Raw genomic sequence first — 19,728 nt, forward strand, 5'->3', positions numbered from 1 at the left:
CTGGTAACCCTAGTCCTATAGGCTTTACAGTTCTTCAACCGCAGAACACACAGTAGATTCAATAGAACCCAAAGCAGCAAGAAAATTGCATTATGAGACTTGAAGTTCTTGGGCCCCAAATGCAAGCTAGACCTGACTAAATTCGATAAGCAGCTTTGGGGAAAAAAGGAGGGGTGTGTGCACCTGGCTGGATCAGTTGGTAGAACACGGGACTCTTGATCTCCAAGTGGTGAGTTTGAGCCCCACTTTGGGTGTGGAGCCTACTTTAAAAAAAATAATAAAATAATCAGCTTTGGTAGCATGCTGATTTAATTAATCCTCCACCCCATATCCACACAGACATGGTTGACTTAGTCAAATCCAAAATTTCTAGAATTTGGGGTTGGAGTGAGGAGTCACTCAGACTCAGAGGTATGCTTGTCCCTCCCCTCTAAGACTCAAATACCTGCCCTTGTCCCGAGAGGCCTACCCAGACCACCTTCCAGACCCAGCTCCACTCATTCTGTCACCTTGCACAGATCCTGGGCTTTGGGACTCTGTGGCTTTTAGGCAACAGAAAGAACCAAAGCCACTGCAAGGATTCCTGTAGCCCTTTCTTCCACCAAGAACTCAACCTCATAAGGTAGACGATGTTGGGAGAGGGTATCTTAGACAACCAGCACTCAACTGAATCAGATAGCTCTGCGTCTTCCCACTCAAGTAGATGTAGCAGGCAAACAAGAGATAAATATGAGATTTTACTCAACAAAAGAAAAGGAGAAACAGGAAAAAAGGCATCATAAGCAAAGTCATTGCCTTTTTGGTGGCATGGAGGGTTTCTTCTGAAACCAGAATGGCAGTAACTAGGCCAAATTTGGCGAGACTACTACCAACCTCTTCAGTGCCAGATTTATATAGGAATGATTAGTTTCACCCATATTCCCCAAAATTGGTAAAGCAGAAAGCCCTCCCCATGGAGAAATGGGCCCCAGTTCAGGCTTTTAAAAACATGGCAGCTACAGGTCACAAGGTTCCAGCAGAGATGTCTGAAACTCCTCAAGAAGGGTTTCACGGTCAGGGGAACGAATCCAACTCAAATAGGTTTCTAGGAACAGGGGGAGAGACCTGGAGAGCAAAAAGAGTGATGTCTAAGGGTAAAGGATAGGCAGAAAATTGGACAGCCATTCCCTCCCTTTCATTCACCACCACCCTCCATAGACTCAAGTACTCCAGAATGCCAAATGCCCTTGGCCCCAAGTCCACAGGCCTCAGCCTCACCATGCAGCATTCTCCTGTGGCAACTTAGCTTGGGCCTCCAGGCTCCACCAGAGAGCAATGGCCTCATCCCTCCGATCCATCCTCCTCAGAGTCTGAAGCAGGTGAAAGGAAGCATCTCGATTACCTATAGCCCCACCCCAGAGTAGGGAGTCTTAGAATTTGACACAGCCTTAAGCATCATTTTATAAAAGAAGAAACTGAAGTCTAGAGCAAGAAAGTATCTTGTCTACATTCACACATGGAACCAAGAGTAGTTCATTCCCAACCATTCCTATCCCTGGGTACAGCTGCCCAGGACAAAGGGCTCAGCTGACCCTGCTTCCCCCTAACATATGCCCAGCACGGTTCTGGTCTTTGTGTCTGAGGACACTGGGAAGACTGAGAAACTCCTGAGAGGCCTCCATATACACTTGCATGTGTTCTCAAACCTGGTATATCCCTAGGTATATACAGTACAACCTCATTCATCCCCTTCTATCTGGGAACATCACTCTTCCACTAATCCCCAAGTACCTCCCCCATGGGCCTCTCTGTCCTTGTGCATCTGGGCATAACTGATGTCATGCAAATATACATACCTGGGCACATCTGCACACTGAGGAGGAAGTCCTGTAGGGCTTTAGTATCTTGGTCACTGGCCACCCATTGCAGTCCACGACTAATCAGGGCGGCTACCCGAAGCTGTTGCAGTGCCACATCTGACATACACCCCTGCTCACAGCTGGAAGCAGGACCTGGGGACCATCCCCAAAGTCAAAAGAGTGTCCCTGCTACACAGTCACCAAAACCCCAAGTACTCCTCTTTCTCTTCTTGTATCTGCAGTTCCTTTCTTTTAAGCCTCATAGTAGGCTAGGACGCATGGAGAGGCAACACATTCACCACCCCCACTTCCAAGAGGGAAGAGGAAAACCGAGAGTCTAGATCACCTTGTTCTTTGTCCTTAGGTGTGGCTTGGAAGAGCAGCTCAAGGCACCTGAAGTGGGACAAAGAACAGGGATGAAGAGGAGTCGACCTCAATAACTCTGGGATGAGTAGGTAAGTATGGAGCTTACCAACTCAGGTCCCAATCAGCAAATTATCCCTCCACACTTCCCCTAGGATCCTGGTTGGCTTCCTGGGCTCACCGGCTAAATTCACTAATTGCTTCTTTTTGGGCCCCCAGCTGCACCCAGGCTCGACCCTGAAGCAGGTAGGTGGCAGAGACCCAGGATAGACAGTGTGGTGACTCCTTGGTTCCTTTTCTGGCATCTTCCCACAGCTGGGGCATCTTGGGAAGCAGAGACGACATGCGGCTGAGCAGCTCCTCACATACGGTCAAGGCATCCTGTGCTCGGCCTGCCTGGATCAGTGCTGCTGCTGCCTCCAAGAACACCTCAGGCATGCAGGGCCCTGGACGGGATGGGGGTGGGGAGAACTGGGGTGGAAGGAGGATGCAGTGTCTTGAAGAGACATTGGCCACCATCCCCAACCTCTTCACCAGGCTCTGGTACTACATGGAGACCACCCATTGCTTGCTACCCTGGACCACTTATTCTGAGAACCTTCCTAGTTTGGCCTTGCAGCTTGGACAGACAGAACAGCAGAAGAAAAAAGAGAAAACAGTAGTCCTGCTCTACTCCAAAGTTAGACTCCAACCCTCCCACCCTATTGTAGAGAACCTTGAAGACATACCCACCTTTGGCTCAGAGTCATCCAGCAACAGAGCCAGCAGGTCCAAGTAATGCTCTGCAGCGTCCTCTGCCCTAAGAAGTCATAGCCCATGAACTTCATATTAGGCCATTAGCAGGGCCCTCCAAAGGCTCATAGCTAACAAAGGGATGCTCAAGGGCCCTGGGGAGTAGGAAAAGTGGGGTCTTGGAACTCCAATCCTAGCTCACTATGGATCTACCCTCCTTACAGAATGGATCTGGGAGGAGATTTCAGAGTTTTCAAGATATAGGAGTTAGTGTCTGGGTGAAGAGTCCTAAGTTCAGGTCCATCAGCAAGGCAGGAGACTGAAGAGTGGGAACCTATGTCCTACCACTGACTTGTCCATACTGTCCATACGAAAGAACAGAAGCAGAGTCACATCCCAGGGAAGGCATCAGAAATGGGAAGAACTCAGATGATCAAGGCAGTGGAACCTCACCTTCCTATCTGTAGGCATCGGCTTGCTAGCAGGTACTTGGCCTGGCTCTGTGTGCCACAGTGAAGGGGTGAGGCTGGGTTAGGTTGGGGAAGTAGTAACTCTACTTCAATAAGAAGCTGGGGGGCTTCAGGACTGTGAGTGACACTCAAGGCCTAAAAGGAACACAAAGAAAAAGTATATCTATAATCTTTGGGAGCCATATTTCCTTCTATTTACAACTTGATTATTCTCCCTAATACAAGCACCTCAGCCATCCCCATATCTTCAGTTCCTTACATCAACCAACAGCTCCAGACTCTCCAGCTCTGCTGCTGTGTTCCCCAGTTGCTGATATAGCCTGGAAGCCTCCAGAAGCGGAGGACCCCAGGGTGATCCCCCTTTCAGGGCCGCAACCAAGTACAGCAGAGCTCTTTGTGGATTGCCCTAGAGGGGTGAGAGAACACAAGCCTTAGCTACCTCACAAAGCAGAAAGCTATTCATAACACCCATGGTTTCCCAACCCACCCTAAGACTGTCTGTACCATTTTACGAAGACAGGTCCCCAGGACTGTGTACACCTGGACCAACACAGGCCGTGGACACAGACCTGAGGCTGCTTCTTGCAGGCTGCTCAATGCCTTGGGCAGGCTTCCTGTGATCAACTCCTGGAGGCCTGAGGGCAATCAGGGTGTAAACTTAAAGAAGCCTACAGGGCAAGGGGCATGACAGGGAACAAGAGCACAGAGCTAAATGGGACATGACAAGGAAGGTATGAGCCAAAGGACTCCTCAAGACAGGGAGTGGGGAGGAAGGGATGAGTCAGATTGCTAGCTGACCTTGGCGATAGGCAGAAGCTGTAAGAAGGACATCCCTTAAGCCCCGGGCATCCTGCAAGGTCAATGGAGCATCTGACTCCTCAGCTGGGGGGCTCCAAGTTTTCAGAAGGTGCAGCAGATCCTCAGAGGCCTCACTCTGAGGAAAGAAGGATGATCAGAAGCTCCAAGCCTATAACCACCTCTTCTCCTATCTCAGTCTATCCTGGCTGGACCTTGAAATCAAGGGTCCTCCTGATTCCTATTCCCTCAACTCTAAGAGAGAGACAGCAAGGATAAAGGGAGGAAGAAAAACTTGGGGCACAGATGATCTGGTCTAGTGCACCTTCTCCTTCAGTATAAGCCCATGAGGACACTTCAGCAAGATCATAAAAGCCCTAACCCTATCCAAGATCATTAAGCTATTTTAAAAACCACTCAAGAGAATCCCCCCAATGAGAGACCAAGCAAAATAAGGTCATCAAGAGTCCTGGAGAGAACCCAGGTCTTCTGACCACCAACCCAGCAGAACTTCCCAGCACAAAATGATGCTACTGCAGCTGAGAGGGGTGAAAGAAGGGAAGAGGCCCTTAGATACAGGTTACTTCCCACATTACCTGGTTACCATTCAAGGTCTGCAGCAGCAAGGTCAGGTCCCCAAGACAGTCAGTACTTAGCCACAGGGCAGCCTGCAGGCCAGCCAGGTGGTGAAGGGCAGGGAGTAGCTCCAGCAGAACAGAGGAATAATGGAGAACAGAGTCCCACAGCCCCCTGAGCCCACATTCCAGTCTGGGCCCAAGCTGCTTCTGGGTCTCCAGCACTGTAGAAGATACACACATACAGCTGAGGTTGGGACTTCATCTCTGGTTTCCTTTTTCTGCAGGAGCCCAAAGGTCGCAAAGGTGCTCCTGGGCTAAGGAGCACCTGGTGGATAAGAAAAGGGCATCTCTCTCCCTGGCGGTAACAGATTTTATTGCTCCTCTCATCCCCTTTGCAAGGACTTAAACCCAAACAGGCTGGCAGGGATATGGAAAGCAATCTCTAGCCCTCACCTCTCTCCAGGCTCTGTTGGATATCCTGTGCTTGGTTTTCAGTGAAACCCTGGGCCAGGCTTGCCTTCATGGTAATGAAATTGCAGGTAACAGTCAATTCCAAGGGGAGAACAGGAACAGCTGCAGGGAGACCTGAAGCAAACACATGCTGATCTCACTGACCACTTTCCCAGGAAAGATTTCCCAGATAAGATCCAAACCCAAAGATCACATCACCCCAACCAAAATGGCCTCAATAAAGAATCACCCTTTGTACAGAATTTGGAAAGGGCAGAAAGTTCTTCAGATTGGACCATCCTGGAGACCATTTCTTCAAATGCTGGGGAGTGAGGGGAAGTGAGGGAGGGGGCATGGCAGGGCTCAGAGATTCATCTGTACCAAAGAGAATTCCATTTCAGTCTTGTCTGTGCCTTAAACAGGATTCCCTGCCCCCTGAGTAATTTTCTCAATCCCAGAAATGCAGAACTGGTCTCTGGCTGTGGAGAAGGATAACTGACCGTCCTGAGGAGGATCCTGCTTACCCTGCAGGCTATGCAGGAGTCCCCTGAATCCTTCCAGCACATCTTGGGCCAGCTGCTGTCCTCTCAGAAACTGACGCGAGTCCTGAGCCACCTACGAAATGTGGAATGGGGTATCACTGAGGATCAATCCTTATTTCTCCCGTTGCAACAATGGCAAAGGATGTCTTTCTCCAGTCATTTCTGGCTCCTGGGGGAAGGTCAAACTCAATACCTCCCGTCAGCTGGGGTAAATCCACGGGAAACCCTCCTTCTGATATTTTGGGGCTGCAAAGCAAGGGTCCCAGCAACCACGTTACCTTGGCCTGTCGAACTAGCTGGTCATTCTTTTCCCTCCACAGGTCTAGGCAGCTGGCGTGTAGTCCTGAGGAGCCCAGAGGGGTCTGGTGCGACAAGGTTGCAGAGGCTGGGCCCAGACCCCTGGAGGGTGCTGCTGAAAGGTAAGCCCGGCCTCGCCGAGGTCCCCACCCGAGCGAGGAAAGGTCCGTGCGCTTCTGCATTCCCCCGTGACTCCCTTGCTCCCCTTAGGGCCCCAGGAGGGGCGGCTCACCCCCTACGCGAAAAATGGAAACGGAAAAACTCTCTCCCGGACGCTGTGCGGGCTCCCACCCCCGCCTCTTCCACCTTGTCTCTGGTTGGCCAGGCCGTCAAAATCTCGGCTGCGGTTGGTCGTCTTCAAGGGTTAGTCCCCGCGGGAAACTCGAAGAAGAAACGAGTCAGGGCCCAAACCAAGAGGGAGGCTAAGGCGGGTCAGAGGATGGGAGTGTGTCTGAGTGGAGAGGTAGTACTTCTTAAGGTTCAGCTTGCTAGTCTCTCAGGAAGGCCAAAACCCTGAGAAATCGATCTCGGTACCAAAACCCGTGGCTCAGCCCTTCCCTCGCAGCCAAACTCCTAGGTCGGTCTGGCTTGGCGCCGCCCCGCACAAAGGAGGCCGGAGCAGTGCATGCTGGGAAGCGTAGTACGGCCGAAAGCAGCCACAAAAATGCCAGCCATGGCGCAAAGTTATTTCCAAAAGCAACTGAAAGGAGACCAAGGCTTTTGGTCAACAACCCTTCCTTTCTTTGCTCACCACAGAGCACTAACACGCTACCACATTCTGCTCAACCTCGTGCAGTCTGACTGCTGGCCATGGAAGCCCTAGGCTTGAGCAGGACACACTGCTCAAAGGTACCTCTGAATCTTTCAACAAATGGACCCAGGAGACTTGGATATCCATATATAAAAACAAAACTGTGACCCTTACCAGAGATAAAATCAACTCAATATGGATAAGTTGAACTTTATTAACATTAAAAACTCTGAGGGCAAAACAAAAACAAACACCTCTGGGGCGCCTGGGTATTTCAGTGGTTAAACATCAGACTCTTAGTTTCAGCTCAGGTCATGATCTCAGGTTGGTGAAGTGGAGCCCTGGGTAGGGCTCTGGGCTACTGGTGCAGAGCCTGCTTTGGATTATCTCTCTCTCTGCCCCTCCCAGCCCACGCACCTCTTTCTCAAAAGAAATAAACTTAAAAACAAAAACAAAACTTGTGCTACAAAAAGGCACCATCAAGAAAATTCAAAGAAAAATCATAAAGTGGAGAAATTATTTGCAGAGCATACACATAGCAGATCTCTATCCACAATACATAACTCTCAAAGCTCAAAAATAAAAATAATTTAAACCATTTTAAGACAGAAAAATATGAATAGACATTTTACCAAAAAAAAAAAAAAATACATGAATGGCTAAGCAGCACGTAAAAAGATGATCAACATCATTAGCTATCAAGGAAATGCAAATTAAAATCCTGAGACACCATTATACACGTACACTCATAGTTACAATAATAAAACACAGGGGCACTCAGGTCATGATCTCACGGTTCGTGGGTTCGAGTCCTGCATCTGGCTCTGTGCTGACAGCTCAGAGCCTGGAGCTGGCTTCGGATTCTGTGTGTCTCTCTCTGCCCTTCTCCCGCTCACACTCTATCTCTCTCAAAAATAAAATAAACTATTACCAAAATAAAATAAAATAAAACAAAACAAAAAAACAAAAACAAAAACAAAAACAGAGAATACCAAAAGTGCCTGGCTGGCAGAGTCAGTACAGCATGCAACTCTTGATCTCAAGGTCTTAGTTCCAGCCCCACATTGGGTGTGGAACCTACTTAAAAAACAAAACAAAACGAAACACCACCACCAAAACAAAACAAAACAGATAATACCAAATGTTAGTGAGGATGTGGAGAAACTAAAACCTTCATACTTAGTGGGAATATAAAACATTATAGATACCTTAGAAAACAGTTTGGCAATTTCTAAAAAAGTAAATCATACAGCAATTCCACTCCAAGGAATCCTCTCAAGAAAGAAAAACAAGGGCTCCTGGGTGGCTCAGTCAGTTAAGCATCTGACTTTGGCTCAGGTCATGATCTCACTGTTTGTGAGTTCGAGTCCTGCATCTGGTAAGCTTGAGCCCCAGTTAGGGTTAGCCCAATTTCTTTCTTTCTTTCTTTCTTTCTCTCTCTCTCTCTCTCTCTCTCTCTCTCTCTCTCCCCCCCCTCCCTCTCTCTCTCTCTCTCTCTCTCTCTCTGCCCCTTGCTCACTTGCGCCCTCTATCTCTCAAAAAACAAAAAAACCCAACAACTTATGTCTACACCAAGACTGGTATGCAAATACTCAAAGCAGCTACAAAAATATTCATAATAGCTAAATAAAACTAAAAACAATCCAAATGTCCATTGGCTGATCATAGCCATACAACGGAATATGACTCAGCAATAAAAAGGGGCAAAAACTGATACATGCATCAACATGGATGAACCTCAAAAATATTCTAAGTCAAAGAAACCAGACCAAAAGACCACATATTTGATGATTCCATTTGTATGAAATGTCCATAAAAGGCAAATTTAGAAAAACTAAAACATATCATTGGCCTAGGGTGAATTTGGGAATTCATTGTAAAGAAAGTATAGGGACTTTGTGAGAGTGATAAAAATTTCTATAACTGAATCGTGGCACTAGATAAGATTTTTTACATTTGAAGCCAAAAAGCACAAGCAACAAAAGAAAAATAGGATGAACTGGACTTCATCGAAATTTAAAAAGTTTGTGCCTCAAAGAATGCTATCAAGAAAATGAAATGCCTGGGGTGGCTGCCTCACTTGGTAGAGCATATAACTCTTGATCTCAGGGTCATGAGTTCAAGCCCCACCTTGGGTGTGGTGCCTGCCTTTTAAAAAAAAAAGACAATCCACAAAAGGATAAATATTTGCAGATCATATATCTGACAAGGGATTTCTATCTAGAATATATAAACAACGTTATAACTCAAAAGTAAAAATAAGACCCAATTAATAAACAGAGAAAGATCCTGAATGGACAGTTCTCCAATAAGCATAAGAAAAATGCTCAATATCACTAGTCATCAAGGACATGCAAACCAAAAACACAATTTTTCCGTTTCACACCTGATAGGATGGTTAAATAAAAAATAGTTAATAGTAAGTAAAGGCATGAATGTGAAGAAATTGGTACCCTCATACACACTAGTAATGGGAATATTAAATGGTGCAGTGGCCTTGGAAAACAAACTGGCAGTTCTTCAAAACGTTAAACACGGATTTACAATAGGACCTAGCAATTCCACAATATACCACTAGGTATAAGTGAAAAAGAAATGAAAACTTATGTCCAAACAAAACTTGTATATGGATGGTCATAGCAGCATTATTCATAATAACCAAAAGGTGCAAAGAACCCAAATGTCCATCAATGGATGAATGAATAAACAAAATTGATATATCCATACAATGGAACATTATTTGGCCATAAGAAAGAAATGAAATACTCATATGTACTGCAACGTGGATGAACCTTGAAAACATTAGGCTGAGTAAAAGCCAGAAAAGGCCACATATTATAACATTCCATTTATATGAAATGTCCAAAATAGGCGAATATAGTCAGAAGGCAGATTAGTGGTTGCCTCGGGTTAGGGATGGATGTAGGGAGGTTTGGAGGGTAATAGGAAAGAGTATGGAGTTTCTTTTTGGGGTGATGAAAACATTCTAAAATTAACTGTGATGATGGTTGCACAATTCTGTGAATATACAATTATTGAATTGTGCACTATTTTTTTTTTTTTTTTTTTTTTTTTTTGAGAGAGAGAGAGAGAGAGGGTGCGTGGTGGAAAGGCAGAGGGAGAGGGAGAGAATGAATCTTAGGCAAACTCCATGCCCGGCGCTGAGCCCAACACTGGGCTCGATCTCACAACTGTGAGATCATGACCTGAGCCGAAATTGAGTCAGATGCTTAACTGACCGAGCCATCCAGGCACCCAAAATTGTGCACTTTAAATGGCTGGATTTTATGGTAAATTGTACCTCAATAAAGCTCTCTAAAACAAAACAAAACAAAAAAGTTGGGCGCCTGGGTGGTTCAGTTAGTTAAGCATCCAACTCTCAATTTTGGCTCAGGTCATGATCCCAGGGTGATGGGATAGAGCCCTGCAAAGAGCTCAGAGCTGAACATGGATCCTGATTAATATTCTCTCTCCCTCTCCCCCTGCCCCTCCCCAGTTCACACATACACTCTCTCTCAGAACAAAACAAAACAACACAACACAACAAACAATAAGTTAGTGTGTAATGGGGTCTTTGATGTCAAGTGAGAAGCAGAAATGAGATTTTTTTTTTTCTTGAGAGAGAGAGAGAGAGAGAGCGCACAAGCAGGGGAGAAGGGCAGAGGGGGAAGAGAATGTTAAGCAGGGGTGCTCATGGGGCTCGATACCACAACCCTGGGATCATGACCTGAGCAGAAATCAAGAGTCAGATGTTCAACTAAGCCACTCAGGTGCCCCAAGAATTTTTAACAGATCTTTCTCTAAAAGGATCTTGTAGTTAGATCAGAAGAGGAAATAGCCAATGGTACTAAGAAAAGATTTTCCTTAGGCTCCAGGGAAGGAGGCTCTCTGCAAAAAAGGAACGGGATTGGGGGGAACCTGACTAAGACAAGATGAGGGACTAGGCTCTGAAATCCTTCCCATGGGTGCTAGGGATGGGAAAGGGTCTTTTCTTCTCACAGAGGCATTGTCTGCTTATTAAATGATGCTTGGGAATAGTGTCCCCCAGATTAAGGAAAGGGAAGGGATCTAATTCATCTTACAGTTTTAGCTGGGGCCTAACTTCTCTTACATTATTAAATCTATTCCTGCCAGGGTTACCAATGTCCTATCCTCTAACTGCCTGAAACAGTATGAACTTATCTTTGTTTGATCTCTGTAGCATTAGAGACTATTAGCCACAATAACTCCAACTCTTCCTTTAGCTGCCACAGTGGTGAATGCCTTTACTTCACCATCACTTGTCCTGGGCATTATCAAACATCAAATCCCAGTCCTGACCCTTCTCCTCAGGGTCTTCCCCTCCCCCTCCTTTGATGGACATTTCCATGAGAATTTGCCACCAGTACTTCAATCTTACATAGTAGTGAGGTGGATGAAGAACATAAGAGACATGCATTAAATTTATATAGTTTTGGCTCCAAGTCAGGAATAATCAATAGGACAAGATGGAATGCTATGTAAGATGGGCAATTAGGTCTGATAAATGGCAGCAAAGGTTGGAAAACTAGGGTGGCCTCCTGGCCTCCACAGAAGCAAAGGGCAAAGGGTGTTCTAGCGCGAAAGAACACAACAGAGGAGGGAATGCAACACTGTTTGGGGCTTTAGACAGTGGGTTTGTGTACTCCATGTTGCCTGTGCTTTTCAGCCATCTCTGCTATTAGCAGAAGAATTTAATAAAACATGTTACATGAAAAAAAAAAAAAAAGCCGGTGGGATAACAGGAGTGATTTGGGAAGAAGTAGAAGTGAATTCAGACAACTCCAACCACTTCCCAAAAGTTTTCAGGTGTAGCCAGGTCTGCACAAGATGGCTGATGCCATCTGTGCCTCATAGGAGGGGAGAGTGACCCTCTTCCTAGTCCCTGTAGGACAGTGGGGACTCCCCCACCTCTCAGACACACATATTTACATTATTATTTTATTCTACTTTGGAGACAACCCTCCAGTCCCTTAGATGCATTCAAAGCAGCAGTTAGGGACCATGCCCCACTATGATTTTGAATTATAAAATAACGAAGTCCCAGATGTCAGTAGCTCCTGGCTGCATGGTGGTAAGAAGTGTGGCTAAGCCTCTCTTGCAGATGATCCAGCACCTGTATAGGCCAGGCGAGATTGTTCTTCAGCTCTCCCTGTGGCCACAAAGCCAGCACTTGCAGCCTAGGCTACCTCTGTTGGGCCAGAACTAGCTGCCTGAACCAGGAGCTCACAGCACCATCCACTCGCATCACCAAAGCTATGCCCAGGAAAAGTCCCACGCTGCTCACAATGAAGCCCACAGCCTCAAAAATGAACCTGCAAAGAAATGTGGAGAATTCTCAGGGGACACTGAAAGTAGATCTGGAGGCCTTTTCCCTGATGAGACAAAACCTGCCCGCCCTGATGTTCATTCTTTCATCCAAGCTTACCCACCCCAATGCCAATACTTCTCAAGCAAATCCACTCACTTGGGAGCAAACACCTTCCAGACCATGAGATGCCTGCGGAGGATGGAGGCTGCCAAGGCACAGGCCAGAATCTAAGAAAGGATACGAAAGGTCAAGTTATTTGGGAAGGGGAGAAGAAGCAGGTCAAAGGGAGAAGTGCTATAGGCCCCTATGAAGAATGGGAGGAGTAGGAAACTAGCGCATGTCAGTGAAAAAAAAACCCTAGATGAGGAATTGGGAGACCTAATTCTTTTCCTGGCCTCACCATGACTCACTGTGTGACCTTGAGCAAGCACTATCCATCTGTGCTTATACTCAGGCTCTGCCTTCCAGGGTGGAGGAAAATGTCAGAGTCACACCTTCTGCCTCTGAAGGGAAAGAAGATCCATGACCACAGCCTGGGAAAGAATCCTGGCCATCACCTCAGTTTTTCCAGTCTGTCCACTAATGGAGGAATCCCCAAATGCAACCAGCAGAGTCCAGATCTAGCTTGTAGAGAGGAAACAATCCATGACTAGGATTAAGGAGACTCAGGTCTAAGTCTCAATATAACCACTTGAGGCCACTGGCCTTGGGCAACTATTTTTCTTAACTGTACTTCAGTCAAGGCTGTCTCCTAGGGTTTTGGTAAAGTATGAAAAAAAGAATGTGATGTACACACATGAGAAAAGGTCACTAACCCTGTGATCTCTCCCTGTACCTACCTGAATACCAAGGACAAAGAAGTACTTGAGGCCCAGCTGCAGCAGTGCTGCATTGAAGTGATGAGGCGCATCCCGGAGCCGCATCTCCATCAGTGGCTCCTCCTCCTCCTCAGGCTTGACTCTGGATTCAGTTTCATTCCCTAGGGGATGCCACTTCTTCCGGGGTCCTTGACTCTCACATAGGAAGGGCCAGAGCAGAAGCAATGGGCAACCTACTGCCTCAGAGGAAGGCAGGACTAGAATCAATGGAGGACCCAGGGACCAGGCCACCCTGGCCCCCAACCACCCTAGTTGACTGAGGCTCCAATTACCATTGGCCAAGGGGTGCCAAAGATCCAACAAAATCACATCTCCCCACACAAATCCAGGACTTTCTTTTCTTTCCACAAATTCAGAGTAAACAAGGGAAGCAAGAGAGGAATGAGGAGTTACCTGCAAAGAGGAGATGGGAGGCAAAGGTGTTGGCTCCCACCAGCAGAGCAGGCAGCCAGGTGGAGGAACCATGACCCTCTGGGAATCCCACGAAGGCTGCGTGCCAATGAATGGCTGGAAAGACAGGCTGGTGGCCCGTGGAGTAGAACGTCTGTGTGGCCATGAGGGCCCAGGCAGAAACTGCCTGCCATGGCACAGTAAAAGGACCTGGGGGAAGAGATATACCTTTTCACAGTCACATCCCATTCTCTAATCCATAGCCTACTGCCTCATGATCATATACTCCTACTACTTCAGTGCTATACACACACACACACACAGACACACACACTTGCACATGCCAATCATCCAACCTCTTTACATTCAACACTCTGTTATTCTAATTCCCTCTGTGGCACTAAGTCCCCGTTACTCTAAATCTGAACATTTCAACTATGATCTATCTCTTTCTCTCTCTCATATATGCACAGCTCACTGTTGACATCACATACTCATAATTCACCACTCCCATCACTGGAAAATCAGGAAATGCACTCATGAAGATGCAGCATTTCCATAAGAAATGAGTCTTGGAAAAAAAAAAAAAAAAGAAATGAGTCTTGGAGTACTCCTGTCTGTCTCCTCCATGAACCTTGCTGGCCTTGAGAGCCAGTGGGAGGGATCAATTAGCTTGGCTACAGCAGATAAGAGGACATCTGGAGAACCCTCCCAACCGTGTGAAGAATCTGAGGAGCAACACCTCCCTGAAAACAAGAGGGGCCGAAGTCACATCACTACTGTCCTTGGATGAACCAGGGCTGAGAAATGTATTTACCAGGGGTGGTGATGGATATCCCAGCAGCAAGCAGATGCAGGAGAAGGAAGCTCTGCAGAAACAGAAGCAGGAACACAAGGCTAATGCGTTCTGCATGCAAAAGCAGAAGTGGGAAGGCCAAAAGGGTGAGAGCTGTGACCATAGCAGCTGAGTAGACACTCCCCAACTGATAAGCTGCCACAGTCAAGGGGCCCTGGGATTTGGTCCTCTCTAGACGGCCCCGGAACTCCTCCTGCATATGTCGGTAGATTTGAGGAACCACATAATCCAGGTCAGCGCGAGAAGTTGGGGGGCCTGAGAAGGGAGTGAGGACAGTCCTGGTCCTTGGAGCACCTGTTGTAGCCTTCACTAGCACTGTCACAGGCCTCCAGAGCAGCAGCATGAGCCCTGAAGCAGCCAATCCTGCCACAGCCCTGGGCAGCACAACTGATGCTCCAGCAACCAGGGCCCGGAGACGTGGGGGTGCTTCATCTGCTCCTGATGCCAATGCCCAGTAAGCGGCAGTGCCTAGTACCATTAAGGGCAGCCCCCAGCGCACAAAGAGCACAGAGGGCTCAGGGCTCTTGAGGTTACTATAGCGGCGAAGCCACAGGCGCACAGCAACTAACAGGGCTACCAAAGCCCCCACACAAGCTCCATACCACAAATTCTTGGCTCGACCACCCACCATGGATGCCAAGGGACTCAGCCAGGGAGAGGAATGGCAAGCAGGTGTCTCTTCAGGGCACCGATGAAAAAGTCCAGCTAGCCTTATACATAAAAGCAACCCAACTCCAAGTCCCAGGGCATGTGTGCCATTGTGCCGTGGCGGGCCTGTTGAGGCCGAAAGGCAAAAGCGGGGTATTGTGAGAAGCTTAGGTGGCAGCAGCTTGCCCTCCCAGTGAAGTTGGGCAACCAGGAGCAAGATGAATGAGCCCAAAAGGAAGGGGGTGGCCCTGGCCTCAGCTACAACAAAACTGTCAGAGAAGAAAGCAGCAAAACGAATGAGCAGGAATAACAGAACAGGCCCAGGGATGGGCAGTAGGGCTGCTGGGGGCCTCTTGGACCCCCAGCCAGCCCACGCTTTCCACAAAAAAGGCAGGAGTGAGCCCACTGCAGCCATGGCCCCTAGGACCACTGGATCCGGCTTCAGTCCGGTAGCTGTCAGGAGTCCAGCACACACTATGGCACCAGCCAGACCATAGGCCATGGGTGTTAGGAGGAGGGGGCAGAAGTAGAAGCCTGGGGATGTTACCCACTGGGATACCAGCAAGCAAAGAAAACAGGCAGCAGCCATGAGAGCAGCACCCCCTGCCATGCGAACCAAAGAGAAACGAGCCCAAGACTCAATGCACATGGCCCGAACTCCCCGCAGGAACTGCTGCAGCTCAGTAATCACAGTCTGTAGTGCTGCCTCAGCCCCCTGGGGGCTTTGCAGAAGCCGCTGGTAGTCAGCAGAGGCCTTGGAGAAGAGGTTCTGCAGTCGATGAAGCTCCTTAATTTGAAGGTCCTGAGCAGCAGCTGAGTAGGTGTGAAGAAATCGGGATACCTGGCAAAAATGGTCAGAGGCCAAGGGAACACATCAAAGACATAAACCGGGACAGAGGCAAGGGTTAGTGTTACCAAAGCAGGTATCTGGAAAACAGGGACCCAAACTCTGTCCCAGACAGGGGGGAAGTGAGGGATAATGAAGGAGGACATGGCTATGGACAGTGGGATTAAAAATGAACAAAGGACAATGAAGTGATCATTATGCTTCTCCCATGCCCACCCTAGCTCTATCACCTGGAAACCCAACCCATCACCTACCTGCTGGGCATTGAGATGAAGAGCTGAGGCTTGGGCCAGAGCAGAGGAGTGAGGCTGGGGGTCTTCAACCACTGAGAACAGCTCAACCATTACCTCCCCGATGTTCCCAAATGGAATGGGCAGGCCCAGCAGCAGGGCCAGCGTAGGTACAAGGTTGATTTGAGGAACTATCTCCGGCTCCTAAAGGAAAAGGAGAGGGGCCAATGGGTTCACCACAAAGCTGAGATCGGGATTTCGAATGGAAGACAGGGACCTAGGTAGGAAATGGATGGGGAATGCCCAGGGTAAAGAATTTGGGGATCTAAAGTGGAGGGATCCACAAGAATGCTGTGATCTTGATGAGGATGAATACCAGGAGATCCGACAAAGCACACCCCAGACCTCACCTGTGGTAGGGCACTGGGAAAGAGAGCTGTGGGACTGTACAGAAAAAGTGCAGCTGAGATCTCCAGCTCACTATCCCCTCCGTGGTCCCCAGTCATGGTCATTCCATGGTCCCCAATCACCACCAGCAGTGTGTCATTCTCCAGACGATCCACAAGTCCCCTGAAGGCCAAGAAATATGTCAGGGGGTAGGAATGGATGAAGATTTTCCTTGGAGACCCATTTACCCCCAGCCATAACTTCCAACAGGAGGGCTTAGACATTTGGCAAAGAGATACCTCTTCATTCACAACCCTACTGCCCAAAGCCACATGCTGAGTCACTCAAGATGAATGAGGCTCCTAGCTTCAAAAGAAAGGCCTAGAAAAGACAGAATTCAGCAAGGAAAGAGGCTCCAAGATAAAGACTTTTTCTCTTGGGCCAATATATCCTGAGATTCTCAGACACAAACCCACTCCCCCAGCCAATAACCCACACTCACTGGATCACCTGGTCCATTTGGCTAAGTTTCTTGGCCATTTCAGGGTGGTGAGGGCCATGCTTGTGGCCACAGTGATCCACACCCAGGAAGTGAGCAATCAGCATATCCCATTCACTACTGTCCACTGTGAAAGGAAGAACACTGAGCACAGGGGACTAAGGCCACTCCTCAACCCCAGCCAGCTTTTGACAATCTATCAAGGGACATAAGCCCAGGCCACTGCACCCATGGGAGGGTCAGAATTTGTGACCTGAAGCAACCCTCCCCAGCTCCTAATCTTAGTCAGACCTGCCTCTGGCCCAATGCTCACTGGTTGGGTAGAGGTGTTCCAGGATGCCATTGTCCACTGTGTGCAGGTCTCTCACATTGAAAGATGGGAAGAAGAAAGCTTGAGAGAAAACTCCAGGAAAAAGATCTTTCCAGGTATCATCTCCCATGAAGACCACACGCCTTCCTGCAGGGACATGAGAGTGGGTCACAGCCTGAGCAGGAGTCAAGGCAGGGGTAAAAAGAAGACGGGGACCTTTAAAGACTCGTCAGAAATCTCAACCATGCACTCGAAGGGACAGCAATTTCATCCAACAACTCTTTATCTTTCAAGGCCTAAGATTTTCTGCCAAGAAGCTTTCCCTGTTAACCATACTTTCCCCAATAACAAGACTTTTCACTTCTTGTTTCTACAAAAGGCTCTGCTAATTCCCAATTCTTGGCTATCTTTGCTTATCTGTCTTTCCTGGGTATATGTTACATTTTCCAAATCAGTGAGTGGACAGGGCATGGACTGACTCTCTGCTTTCTCACTTGTGAGAATAACAGGATTCACATCTTCTCCTCATCTCTCCACTGCCCCTTACTGAGAGCTCCCCCTAAATAAAACCAACATTCCATGCAGACTAGAAACTCCAGAAGGACAAAGCCCAGACCCCTACTTGCTGCATGCAGGGCCCTGGTCTCTTTCTCTTCCCCTGTCCTCCCACAGCATAGTCTAGCAAGCAGCTGGACACCCAAAGTTCTGGTTCTCTGACTTCTAAAGACAAAATCTGCTAAGGTACTCTTGGACTCTAAAGAGGCCCAAACTAACCTGCACTGGCAAGCTGCTTAATGAGATTGTCTTCCACTATGGCATAGCTGGCAAAGTTACTGCCAGCATCAATAAAGGTAGGCAGTGAGCCAGTGGTGAGGGCCTTGAGGCGCTGCATGGTGGTGGTGGGGGGATCAGCCTTAGACTGGTAGAGCCTGGCATGGTGGGGCTGAATCTCCAGGATCCTCTGCAAATAGTCCAGTTTACCCAGGAAGGGCAGAGAGACAGGAGGTTCCCCAGGCCCATGTGAGTGCTGGGGCTGGGCAAAGTCAAATCGCAGAGCATCTATTAGCACCAACACAAGCCGAGAGAATCGAGAAGGCATCCAGCAGGCCCCGGGTTTCCCTTGGCTTCCCCATGGCAGGGACCCAGGGCCTGGGGGCTCTTGGCAGCTGCTATGGTTGGTGAGCTCCAAACGGGTGAGCAGGAAACCACTGGTGAAGAGGGCAATGCCAGCGTAGAAGAGGAAGCCGACCCAGGCCAGGAAGAGCAGCACTGAGATCTTCTGCATCCTGCTGGTAGCGGGCAGGGAGTTCATCACTGTGGGGTAAAGAACCAATGGATATTCTGGTCCCTCAATACAAAGCCAAGCTAGAATCACTTCCTCTTGGAAGCCTTCCAGAAGATAAACAGCCCCATAGCCAACCCAATGCAATGTTCCTCTCCACCAGTTACACCGGTGTTTCTGAAGGTGAGGTCCGCAGATTACGGGCATCAACCTGGAGCAGCTGTTTAAAATGCTGATTTCCAGGCCCCACCCCAGATCTACTGAATCGGGATCTTTCGGGGTGGAGCATAGGGATTTGCACATGTACTCCAGGAGATTCTAATGATGAAAAGCACAGTCCACGAGGGAAACTTATTTCAAGTGGTACACTGCTCTCTGACAGCTCATTTCTCCGCCTCTCTCCTTGCCAATCTCAACACCCTTGGGGTGCCCAGGGCTCGCAGCGCAGGGGAACCTGGGCCGGAATGACGGCGCCGCCTGGTGGAGACCAAGAGGACCAAGGGGAGGAGTCACGCTCCGCTTCTGGAAGGCCAGGATCGCCAGGAGACCAACCAGAGTCACGACCTACCCCGCGCAGCAAAGCAGAGTCGCGGGGTCTACGGCCGGTGGGCCTCGCCGGGACCCACACGTCAGAACAGCTCTGCCTCCTCTGGTGGCTACCTGGCCATCTCCTGGGCACCCTGGCTCCGGTACTTAGCCGGCTGCGAGCTGCGGGGGATGGTTTGATTCGGGAAAAGGGACTGAGGAGTAGGGAGTAGGTTCTCGGAGACCCTGGCTCACCTTGAAAGGCGCCCGGAAGCGCAGAGGCTACGCCTGCGCACTGGTGGTACCATAGACAGACGCGGGCCGGACAGAGCGGCCCACAGGGGCCCCATCGCCATCTGCTGGCGCCTCCGAGGAGGTTCCTAAAGGAACGCAGGTCTGTAGTTTAGGGGAATTAGGGGCAAGGAACAAAGCTACAACTCAGTGAACCACTGGTCATTCTTGGTTAAGGTTAAGAGCTGGCCTTTTGGAATCAAACTTAGCTTGAATCCTAGCTCTGCCACTCACTGGCATTATTGGGCATTACCTCATCTGTAAAATAGGGATAAATAATATTTATTTTCTACTTGCTTAGCTGACACCGATAGGTTTTATTATTCCTCCTCTTCATGTCTTTCACTGGATCTTCCAACTCAATAATCCAAAAGATAATCCAATTTAAAAATGAGCAAAGGTAGGCGCATCTGGCTGGCTCAGTTGGTAGAGCATGCAAC

General features: G+C 48.5%; 2 protein-coding genes across 7 annotated transcripts; both read right to left on the reverse strand.

Annotated features, from left to right (window-relative positions):
* Positions 1 to 229: 229 nt before the first annotated feature.
* On the reverse strand, positions 230 to 6,364 carry FANCG (FA complementation group G). Of its 3 annotated transcripts, none has more exons than XM_042914213.1 (14): positions 6,047 to 6,364; positions 5,751 to 5,841; positions 5,230 to 5,361; positions 4,795 to 4,997; positions 4,202 to 4,337; positions 3,908 to 4,038; positions 3,663 to 3,809; positions 3,387 to 3,538; positions 2,934 to 3,000; positions 2,383 to 2,525; positions 2,185 to 2,231; positions 1,836 to 1,991; positions 1,258 to 1,381; positions 230 to 1,104 (listed from the first exon to the last, which is right to left on the reverse strand). In XM_042914213.1, exons 1-14 carry the CDS (start codon positions 6,245 to 6,247, stop codon positions 996 to 998), a joined length of 1,839 nt encoding a protein of 612 aa, XP_042770147.1. In that variant the 5' UTR covers positions 6,248 to 6,364; the 3' UTR covers positions 230 to 995. The 3 variants fall into 3 exon arrangements, 2 of the variants coding, with proteins under 2 accessions (XP_042770147.1, XP_042770146.1); XM_042914212.1 differs by having other exon boundaries at positions 2,383 to 2,672; XR_006196172.1 differs by having other exon boundaries at positions 1,012 to 1,104; positions 1,258 to 1,349; positions 2,383 to 2,672.
* A 4,178-nt stretch (positions 6,365 to 10,542) lies between these two features.
* Positions 10,543 to 19,728, reverse strand: PIGO (phosphatidylinositol glycan anchor biosynthesis class O). 4 transcript variants are annotated; one of them, XM_042914207.1, is made up of 11 exons: positions 19,253 to 19,728; positions 17,965 to 18,504; positions 17,194 to 17,337; positions 16,884 to 17,007; positions 16,405 to 16,564; positions 16,019 to 16,198; positions 14,231 to 15,758; positions 13,417 to 13,623; positions 12,985 to 13,199; positions 12,302 to 12,372; positions 10,543 to 12,149 (listed from the first exon to the last, which is right to left on the reverse strand). In XM_042914207.1, exons 2-11 carry the CDS (start codon positions 18,500 to 18,502, stop codon positions 12,020 to 12,022), a joined length of 3,297 nt encoding a protein of 1,098 aa, XP_042770141.1. In that variant the 5' UTR covers positions 18,503 to 18,504; positions 19,253 to 19,728; the 3' UTR covers positions 10,543 to 12,019. The 4 variants fall into 4 exon arrangements, with proteins under 4 accessions (XP_042770141.1, XP_042770139.1, XP_042770138.1 ...); XM_042914205.1 differs by having other exon boundaries at positions 19,041 to 19,728; XM_042914204.1 differs by having other exon boundaries at positions 17,965 to 19,728.

This window comes from Panthera leo, chromosome D4 (genome assembly GCF_018350215.1).
Source record: "Panthera leo isolate Ple1 chromosome D4, P.leo_Ple1_pat1.1, whole genome shotgun sequence".
NCBI lineage: Eukaryota > Metazoa > Chordata > Mammalia > Carnivora > Felidae > Panthera > Panthera leo.